General features: G+C 37.3%; 1 protein-coding gene across 1 annotated transcript; it reads right to left on the bottom strand.

Moving 5' to 3' along the window:
- Positions 1-2518: 2518 nt before the first annotated feature.
- Positions 2519-10926, bottom strand: LOC139132852 (uncharacterized). Its single transcript, XM_070699173.1, has 5 exons — positions 10699-10926; positions 6299-7605; positions 3899-3967; positions 3627-3716; positions 2519-2616 (listed from the first exon to the last, which is right to left on the bottom strand). The coding sequence occupies exons 2-5, from the start codon at positions 7103-7105 to the stop codon at positions 2563-2565; spliced, it is 1020 nt and encodes a 339-aa protein (XP_070555274.1). The 5' UTR covers positions 7106-7605; positions 10699-10926; the 3' UTR covers positions 2519-2562.

The raw sequence follows: 10926 nt of genomic DNA, 5'->3' as shown, positions 1-10926 counted from the left end.
ATATTAAAAATCAGTTTACATATTCACAATAAAGATTTAACAAAGGAAATAGGCAAACTGGCATTGTCTGGAAACTTACTTGGTAGATATCATGGCCAAAAAATATCTTTTCAGTATAACACAGTAAAGTACAGTCAAACCTGTATTAGTGGTCACCGTTACAGAGCAGTACCTTTTTATAGTGGGACCTTGTAGCAGTCCCCTGACATTTTACATGTTGAAGCCTCTTTACAGAGCAGTTCCGTCTCTTATGTGGTCAGTGGCTGCATGAAATTGCTCTAATTTGGTAAAAAGCTTGTGTATTCAGGTCATCATAATTGGCTCTGAATGACCCCAGGTGCAAAATGCTTATACCGTAGACCCTGGAGCAAGGGTTTATGCTTATACTGAATTGGTCACTTTATAAAGTAATCAGACTCAAATGAGTTTGCATCACAATTGCTTGAGGCATTGAATGCATGTATAGTATCATAATTAAAGAAAGTAATTGTAATGAATATGATTACTGTTGTCCTAAATTTCATTTCTCAGCACAGCACCTATTCCACAAGTAATGGCACACCCACTTGCCATAAAAAGGCCACCTCCATAGTCAGTTTTCCCCGTCCCTTGTTTTACCACTATACGCATGTTTGGCTGCATGTGTTTGCTATCCATGGTCATTCTCCTTGTCCCTTGTTTGACCACTATACACTGGTTTGACTGCATGTGCTTGGTAAATGTACATAAGCCATAATCTTGAAAACCAATAAACCAACTGTTTCATTGAATCAATCTTGCAAAGAGTCATGAATTTAATCATAAAAACAACAAACTACAAAATTACACCATCCTCAGAGAGATTCTTAAAATCTACCGACCTACATTATTTCACTAACTTGAAGAGCTTCAAATGTAGCAAGTAAACAATTGCAATCACAGTATTGAACAGTCAGTCTCATTAATTAGTAATGGTTAATTGATTATTATCAAATGGACTTTTTTCATGACATTAAAACAGCATCCTTTGTTACACTTGACCACAGGTGATCTTTGTCAGCTAATCTATGAAATTCAATTTACCCTAATTAAAGTCTATTTATTGAAGTTGGCCGATAGTTGGTTGTCATGGGTACTGTCACTTCACACCACAGGGTATCAGGAGCAATATCCATCTAAAAGTTGTGAATGTGATCACAGTCGTTTGGAGAGCTATTCAGCGCTGGGACTATTCGCCCCATAGACGAGTGTACAGAAGCGAGGTATTTCTCGCTTCTGTACACTCGTCTATGGGGCGAATAGTCTATGGGGCGAATAGTCCCAGCGCTGAATAGCTCTCCAAAAGTTGTGAATGTGATCAATAAATGTCATGTATTCAAGTAAACTTTTTTTCATTATACAAGTCTTACCTGTCTAGGGTGTCTCTTACCCTAGCTATCGCTGTATAGTATTTCAAAGAAAACAGTTCATTTCTGCTAATTGGCCTCCCTAACCCCCTTCATTAATTTGTTCTGCCGATCACCAACGCGGGGGCTTATCGCCCTGACCAATACCTCGTTAGCATCTCATAAGGTAGGAGACTTCTTATGAGATGCTAACGAGTCATTTGGTCAGGGCGATAAGCCCCAACGGTGGTGATCGGCAGAACAAATTAATGAAGGGATTAGGGAGGGCAATTGACAAATATGGACTGTTTTCTTTGAAATACTGTACAGAGATAACTAGGGTAAAGTAAGAGACACACGCTAGATACAGGTAAGACTTGTAAAATGTAAAAGAAAGTTTAATAAATAACATTTATTGATCATATTTATAACTTCAAGGCGAATATTGCTGGCGATACCCTATATGTTCATAAACCATGCATTTCCCATCAACAAGGGCTGTTATAGCGGTTGTCAAGTAATATGGCAATAGTACCGGCATACACTTTAAAGGGACAAAGTCGGCCATTTTTCATTGAATTTAGTTTGATACGAGCTACAACTTATATTGTTTGATATACTGAATGAATGGGTGACCATGCATATCTTCGACCCCGGTTTTAGACAAATTAAATGAAACCATCGTGAAAATGAATTAATGGTCTATGGGTGATGTATCGTGTCTAAAACCGGGGTCGAATGTATGCATCGTCACCCATTCATTCAGTATCTTTCAACATGTCAAACAATATAAGTAGTAGCTCGCATCAAACAAAATTCATGAAAAATTGCCGACTTTGTCCTTTTAAGTAATTAGAATGTCCAGAAGTGATGACAATAGACATACATTTTACAAGGCATTACAGACTTATTCCTTTTCAGATTACTAAATAAGCAACAACAATGGAAATTCATGTTTAAAGTCAACATCAAGACATTTTAACCAGGTTGTTAGTTTTATTGTGATTGACATTTGGATTCAGAAGAATGATATTTAATATTTGATAACAAAACACAATTGGCATTTTTTAAATGAATACTTTGCTTCAATAACTATCATGCAAATACAAGCAAGGATAATGATAATGTACGACGAGTACACAGGAGCAGACACTGAGCAGAGATTGTATAGTCATCGTATGCACCTGTACAGCTTTTTTTATCTTTCAAATTCTGCAAGCAGTGCGAAGTATGTCACTCCTAAACCACCCATCTGTGAATGAAACATAGAAATAACTTTCATGTGTCTGATTCAGACTTTGTCATAGGGGCCTAAATTCTAGAATCTTAGATGATGTGGTACACTTTTCATGGTTGCCAATAGTTATGAACAAATTTGGCTTTTATCTTCAATTATGTTCTGTCGGGGATAACTCTTTAACTTGAATATTAAAAATTCCAAGGTTAAACACATGTAAGCTACAATATTTAAATCGTACTTGGCTTAAGATAGTATGCGCCTCTAAAGTGAAAGAATTGAACTTGTTCTAAAACTTTCCTGAATGAAACTTTCAACCATTCTCTTACCAAATCTACAATAAAAATCGGGGGGGGGGGGGGGAGGTCACCGTGCAAAGTTTGGAACTAGCGAAACAAATTACCCAACATTTTGCGATATTTGAAATTAAAAATGGCCGCCATTCCTGTGTTAACTCTTTGGGGAAAAATAAAATTTTGGATTTTCGAAAAACTAAGCCGTTGAAAGTTTTTCTTTCTCCAAGAGCTTTAAAATGAGCTTCCACAAGTGGTAGATCAGAAAAGAATTGTAGAAATTTGAGAGTCCGAATATCTGTCCCCGAGGCGCGTTCTACCTTAAGGAAAGTGCAAGTTCCTACGAGTTGTTTTTATTTGGTATTGATGGTGAATTGACAAGATTTAGTAGCTTGCATGATTGTTTGCAAAACGTGGACAACCTGTTGCATGTTGTAATCGTTCAAAGGAATGCGCAGTTTAACGGAGATAGAATTCTTTGAATCTTAATCTTATCTTTCCATGTAAACTTGTGATATATCAACAGTACCATAGTGACCGATCATGTTGCCTCACGTAGACCAACAATGGACATCATGGAGACGAAAAATTGTATTCGAATCGCAATGGAAACAAGCACGTTACAGATGATCGAAATTCGCTTAAACCTTCTGAGTTCGATGCTATAGATCGAGTTTCTTCGCGGCGAGTGGACCATTTAAGTATTACAATCAAAACGGATTGAATTCTTACCGTCAATATAAATGGTTTTGTGAGAGTGACCAGATCAAATACGGTGTACCCAATAGCGTGTCCATTCAACCTCGATAGAAACATGCTAATCTGGAATGAAAATCGTAATAGGTCAAAGAGTGTGATAATGTCCTTTAAGCTAAACTCTCACTGCATATGTACTCAGTTTGGCATATTAAAGCAAAACAAAGTTACAATAGTTGCAAAACAAACTAAACTACCACTCTAGAAAATGTGGACGTTATCGACGCCTTTTGTTGATTGACACTTACCACCATCAAATCGTCATTCTTTACATGTTCTACTCGGATATTATAAGTCATGTTGATTGGTTCGTGGGCCTGTGAGTAGGAAGAACAAGGAATAAGAATCAGTAAACAAGATAAATTCAGATCGTTCAAACAAAACTGTATACAAAGTGCGGGATAATTTGAAGGAATCTCAGACTTTTGGAAATGTCAACTATCTAAGGGACTGGTCAGTTTCTTCAGCCTGGGGGGGCCGGTGGATTCATGGGGGGTCACCCTGTTTTTGACTTTGGTGATGGGGGGGGGGGGGTCACCATGTTTTTGAAATGCCCAATAGGGGGGGTCAGTGTGTTTTTGAATTTTGACACAGGCTCATCATTGCCTAAAATGCTAGTGTCAGCCACAAAATTCATCATTCAGTTGTATTTTTCGGCGCGCCCTTCGGGCGCATAACTTTAATAATCAGTCATATTTTTCAGCACGCCCAACTTTAACATATCAAGCATACATACATCAGAGATATCTGTATGTTCAATATTTTTCAGCGTGCTCTTCAAGCTCATTACTTTAATATATCATACATCTTTCAGCATGCCCTTCAGGTGCATGACTTTAATATACAAGGCATATATATCAGAGATATCATGATGTTTCATATTTTTTGGCGCGCCCTTCGGGCGCCATACTTTCAGAGATATCTTGATGTTTGCTAAGTGAAAGTGTACCATTATGAAATCTGCATTTCATATGAAAAGGATGACAAATTCCTGATACTTTTCTGATCTCTGTGAGAATTCAGTATGAGAAAGCAACATGCACAAATATTTCACAATATTTGATACAGTGACTTATTTTAGAGATAGAAAAATGACAAGATATCTTTCCTTCTCATTGATGCAATTATTTTCCTTTGTTTCATAGGTTTTCTGTAGAAAGATGCTTTTTTATGAACAAAATAACAGTTAAAAAAGGCAGTTTTGTCATTATTAGCTGTGCTTTTATGGTTTCAATGTTACACAAGAAAAGGTCCTCTCAGACACTGTACACATCAGATTTGGCTAAAAAAGCTCTCTATGGCTCCTCAGTAGATTTAATTGGATGGTTGGCAAGTCTTAACCCATCAAAGTTTTTGTTCACTGCTTTTTCCTCTTTGATATTAATGATTGACATCCATTTCTGTACAACAGTTCAGGACATCTGGTTAAGCAGAGAAAGTGTAATATACATTCACAGCTCATTCAAAATACAGCTCATTCAAAATGTACTGTATTTAAACTTTAAGATTGACACTTTGAATTCCTATCTTACAACTGACATGTCAACAATTTCACTAAAACATAGAATGACTATTTAAAATATAAATATATGTAAAATGTAAAATATTATATATATATATATATATATATATATATATATATATATAATTTATGTCCATCTTTTGTTTTACCTTTGTCGCGCCCGGGGGGGGGGGGGTCACCCTGTTTTAGAAATTTGGAATAGGGGGGGTCACCCTGTTTTCAAAATTTGGAATAGGGGGGGTCAGCCACTTTTTGACGTCGGCAAAAAATAATCCACCGCCCCCCCCCCCAGGCCGAAGAAACTGACCAGTTCCCTAAAGTGATAAAAGAAGAGGTGAATTAGTGCTGACACTCAGACATCACGGAAACTAATAAAAATACCGCAATTACACGGTGTCGCTCAAATTTGATCAGAATTGGTATATACCAGTATGGGTTACCAAAGATCAACAATAAATGTTGTTTCTATCTGTTCAGTGGAGGAAAATTCTACGTTGATGTTATGACAATGATTTCTGCATAGTACAACCAGAAAAACAACAAGAAATATTTAAACCAGAAAAACAAGAATGACAAAAGTAAATAAGGTCTGAAACTTTAGGTACTGGAGGTCAACTTTAGCAACATGCATAGCAGAAACAAGCCCCTCTTAGTTTAAGCATAGACGGTCTTCCCCCTCTACTGTCTATGGTTTAAGCAGGTCTGTTAATATGTAACAGTTCATAAACAATGACAGGAAATGAGGAGTTGGCCTGTTTCTTACTGGCATGCCATCACTCCTGCACATTTGCAGGATTTCACTTTTTCTTACCTCATTTGCACATTTTTGACACTGATGTGTTCATTTAAACAAATTCACATCTCAACCCCTGCATCTACCTGTACACCAAATACTGAGATGGTAGCTCTGGCGGTATGGGAGCCTTTGTGCGTGTGACGGACATACATCCGCACATACATACCCACAAATATACAGACATACAGACGCCACCGACTCATCATATAAGCTCTTTTTGGTATTTATATACAAAACCAAATATGAGCTAAAAATGTATGTGAATTGCAATATATATGGTAGACAATTACACACAGGTGCATAAATTCTCAATTCCGTTTGTTTACTTACCCTGGTATTCACTATTGCCGCTATCCACGATACCACAGGTACGTTTACGAAGATGGAAGTAAGCCAAACCACATACATCAGAATGGCAGAGACGTTTCCTTTGTAACTGCTTGAAAACAGCAACTGGTATAGCAGAAAGCAGGCCAGTGGTAACATTGTACCGTATGATATGGCGTTAATGTATGTGAACAAACCATTGTTTGAATGTTCCACGGCCAGACACAGTTCCTGGTGTTGATATCGTAGACTTTCAACATTTGATGGTACTCCTCCCTTTTTGTATCCTCGTAAAATGTCAAGGCGTAGTCGTTTCGCAAAGTTACCGAATCGGTCACAGAGAATCATACAGATGTGAATGAAGAAGAAAATGGGGAAAATCCAAGCGGCAAAGTCAAAAATGTTGATGATAATGAAGAGCACATGAAGAGCTGGGTGATCTGGAAATGGCGCGACAAATACAGCCGATGCATTCCTGACTAACTCGATAGTGCCGAACACACCAAAGGATTGGTTTAAAAAATGAAAAGTGACAAAAAGTATAGCTTGTACGGTAAATATTATAGACCAACGTTTGATATGTTTGAGGTTAGCTCCAGTTTCGCTTGAACTCTGTATGCGGTCTTCCCAGTGATGGAAAAATCTTGGCATTCTATGCATTCTTTCTGATGCAAAGAAAAACGCTGTAGCATTGCACGCACATTGAAAGGTAAACAAACAGAAAATAACTTTAAAGAACAGTCGTTCTCCAACATAGCTTGTTCGGGACCAGTCCAAAATGCCGGCACGAAACGAAGAAAATTGAACCATAATAAGACGTTTACCAATATGCAATAATTCCTGGCGTTGAATATTTTCTGTAGTTTTGACTTCGATTGACTTCCCATTTGTCGAATGTTTCCTTTGTAATATCTTGGATCAAGCTGATGTGAATGCCACAACCCAAAGATTGACATCGCTTTTATCATTGGTCTCATCGAGTCGTAAAAAGTTAGTTTTTCTGGAATCGAATAGTGGAGAAGTTTTTCCACCTTGCAGTCCTCCGATTCGTTGCCATAGGAACATTTATTTTGCATGTTCTGTGTATCATTGACAAATGTCTGATCATCCTGTTCATTGGTGAGTTCCATCTTGTCAACATTGCTTGTCTTTTGACAAGTGTTGTTTCTGAATTCTACTACTTCAAAATCCATTTCCAATGTGGTGTTCTTGTCAGCAGTGGCCAATGAATTTCCAACACCATTGATTGGAGTTACTGCATTTCCTCGGCGAATCTTTACATCAGCCGTGTCTTCGCTGTTCCAGAGTTCCTGTTTTGAAGAAAGCAGGGCAAGAAAAAATGTAATTCAGAAAGAGTAAGGGTTTTCTATGTAAAGCATTTTGCTGTGACAGTCTCTTTTGGTTCGTAAAAAGTTTATAATGGCGGTGGTGGGGGTTGGAGGAATGCGATTGAAAATCTTATTTCTTTTCAGATCACCCTCGATAACACAAAATAATCGGTATTGCTGCTTTGGAGTTCGTAGCACAGAATTACAGGACTGTTGTTAGTTTGTGTTGTGTTTGACAAACTACATTGTACGAAATTGTGTCTTCACAGCGAGCGGTACTATGCACTGCAATACCTGTTATGTACTTCTGCTTCGCAGATTAGCATAGCCCCGAGGATATATCGACAGATACAATTGTTATGCCTGGAGAATCAATCGTATTGAATTTGGAGCATGCAAAGAGTTGAACAATAGTGAAATGACAAGGAATTAAGGGTGCTTCACAAATAATGGTGGTGGGGGTTTTGGAGGAACTGAAATCTTATTTTTTTCAGACCCTCCTCAATACCATAAAAATTCAGATCTAGCCGTCTACATGATCAAAATTTTTCAAGTACTTCCAACCATATAGCATACTGGGGATATACGCGCAGGAAAATACACATGTATTGTACAGTTCTGCTTGCAGAAGTTCGAGACTTCCTTTGTTTTGACGCATGGATGAATATTCTGTAGTGATTATAGAAATGTAGTCGGCAGGTTGTAGAGCCATATTCCTTAGGCAAGTTCTTCAATTGATTCATTCTAAATGCACTGGTTGACTTTTACATTTATCAGTCTAAGCCATCTTGAGTTAAACAAAATCTGACCGGAAGAACGACCAACATGACGATAATAAGAGAGAATGCAAATTATGAATTACTGACTTTATATACACTTTGGCTGCGGTGAAAAACTGAGAACGTTGACCTATCCCCCAAAAAATTATTTATAAAAAGTACAAGACATATATGACCTACATGCTACTTATAAAAATTTTACAAAATTGACAATACAAGAAGGTTGAAATATTCCATCATAGAAAACTTTTAATCTTTGAAATTTTGGATCATGATGCAATAATGGCAAATTTGGTGAAAAATAAAAACTCCATTTATTCGCACATTTTTTTCCATTTACATTAGAATCTTTACAGTTCAAAGTTTTACTTTTGTGTTATTGTACGATGAGAATGTGAATATTTTATTCACGGCATGAACTTGAAATGAATGGTCTTTACATATTGAAATTAAGTTGCTTTGGTATAAAACTGTGACTTTCATCGTACGTTGGTAGAAAATTAAGCATGGTAACCCCATTTTCCCCTTAATTTATGATCATTCTGATAGAATTCAAAAATCCCTAATGCAAATCCCTAAGCATACTGTAGGACGACAGCAAGAAAGTGTATTTGATACAAAATGGTGACAGAAAGGTTCAAGATTTTATCTAGCATTGTAACCTAACATTAGAAATATTGAAATGCCTGCTGTTGTTTTTCATTTTTAGAATTTTTCGATATTAAATTTTCAGATTTTTTTCGAAATGAAAGTAATGAGTTACTTACCGAAATATGGAATCTGAAAATGCAAAAAATAGGGAACCAAAATATCTTCAGGTCCCCCGTTATACTCAGAGCAAAACTTTCAAATCCCTATTCCATTGCCCGCAAAATTAATAAATCCTTCCCTATGAATTCCTCAAGCCCCCCCCCCCCCACCCAGTATTTGTGAATGCAGCCTAAATGGTCTAATCTGTTATTACGAGAAGTAACATAACATACACAGCATGAACGATTAGTACCGCAAAGAGAACCTGTTGATAGCATCCATACTCTAATACATGATAAATAGATCATTTGTCAAGACGGATCTTTCTGTACTTTTTTAAATTCTTGCTTCACAAACTATTCCTTCTTTCAATGTCACCACGGTTGACACAATACCCTGCTATGTGCTCAAAGTCCTATGTCGGGCCAAAGAGTGTAGTGCTTTGTAGCTGAGTATGATATTGACTAGGTTTGCGAAGAATACAGTCGGAAACGATGATATTGCGCTTAAAGGTCAATTTTTTCCCCTTTTAACTCTTCGTTTAATTAGTAATCCTTGCCGGAAGTTGCATTCCAAATCATTTCGTCTAGATCCTTCATGCCAACATTTTAATAAGAACCACATTTCATAAGCTCCTTAAAGTAAATCAATTCTTGCCGCAGAATTTCATGAAAGATGAAATAATTTTTCAAATTAAATGTAGTTGGAATAAACTTAATCTTTTTGAGTTTAGTGATACAATACAGGGAATAAAAGTAGTATTTCTTCATTGCATATTTTGTGTCAGAATGTTGATACAATCACGTAGTCTGGGAGTCAACAGGTGGTATTGGTCTGTGGGATTTGACGTAACGGTGAATGATCAATTTCTTTTGTCTCCGTCTATTGATCTTAGCGATGAGATTATCTAAAATTTAGTTTGACCAATAAATGTTTCGGTTCGGTACGTCATGACATTCGAGTAAATGTGAAGACAAGCATAACCTTGTTCATGTGAAATTCCCGAGGCTCTCTCTTTCTGATTGGAAAGTCCCGGAGATCTTTTATAAAATATAGTTGTAATCCTCTGGAGGTAGACTATCAGTGAGCGAATAACAAAACATCCAAAATATAGTGTTTAAACGAGTATGTGTGGATACGATGCGTACCATTTTACGCTTCAATACGTAAGCTTATATCTGTGAACTGTGGGCATGGTTTACTCTGTTTGCTTATTCTCTGCGGCAGTCGGAGAGACAGACAATACACATATGCCATGTGTACGCGATTAACAAATACTAATGTACAAGTATTGGGACGTTTTCCCGGGATACAAACTTTTACTGAAGTTTATTGGGACGGGGTTTGACACTAAGTCAAACAGTTAATGACGAGATTCATAAAGTGCAAGTATGGCGTACATAAACAGGAACTGAAAATTCGCTTTCCAGGGTCGTTCCATGGTAAATATCGTATCCAACCATTACTGAAAGACTGCTCATTTGTACCACAGTCCCTCTATCCACGTACCGATCTAAATTGTACCAACAAAACAAAGTGTACTCACTGTGTCTTCGTGTTATTTCGTCTCTTCTCTCCTCTTTTTGCTTTAAAATTTGCTCTCATGGGACAACGCAATCCCACAGGAAGTCTATTATGTACGTTTGAAGGGCGTTGATCTGTACGGCGGGCGTAAAGAAATAGACCCAGTTACAGTCAAAGCAGTACCTTTTAGACACAATCGCAAAAACGACATTAGTGAGTAACGGGGCGAACAATGGACTCCAGACAACTT

The sequence above is a fragment of the Ptychodera flava genome, chromosome 1 (assembly GCF_041260155.1).
Source record: "Ptychodera flava strain L36383 chromosome 1, AS_Pfla_20210202, whole genome shotgun sequence".
Classification (NCBI taxonomy): Eukaryota; Metazoa; Hemichordata; class Enteropneusta; family Ptychoderidae; genus Ptychodera; species Ptychodera flava.
The sequence above is the reverse complement of the archived record's forward strand: the minus strand, read 5'-3'. Positions and strand labels throughout refer to the sequence as shown.

What these genes read in the sequence shown, in the direction of transcription:
- LOC139132852 (XM_070699173.1), bottom strand. Translation starts at nt 7,105, where the DNA reads ATGGTTCAATTTTCTTCGTTTCGTGCCGGCATTTTGGACTGGTCCCGA. An exon ending in AGAATGACGATTTGATGGTG is followed by an intron (nt 3,717 to 3,898) that starts GTAAGTGTCAAT and finishes TTTTCATTCCAG; the next exon opens with ATTAGCATGTTTCTATCGAG. An exon ending in CAAAACCATTTATATTGACG is followed by an intron (nt 2,617 to 3,626) that starts GTAAGAATTCAA and finishes TTTCATTCACAG; the next exon opens with ATGGGTGGTTTAGGAGTGAC.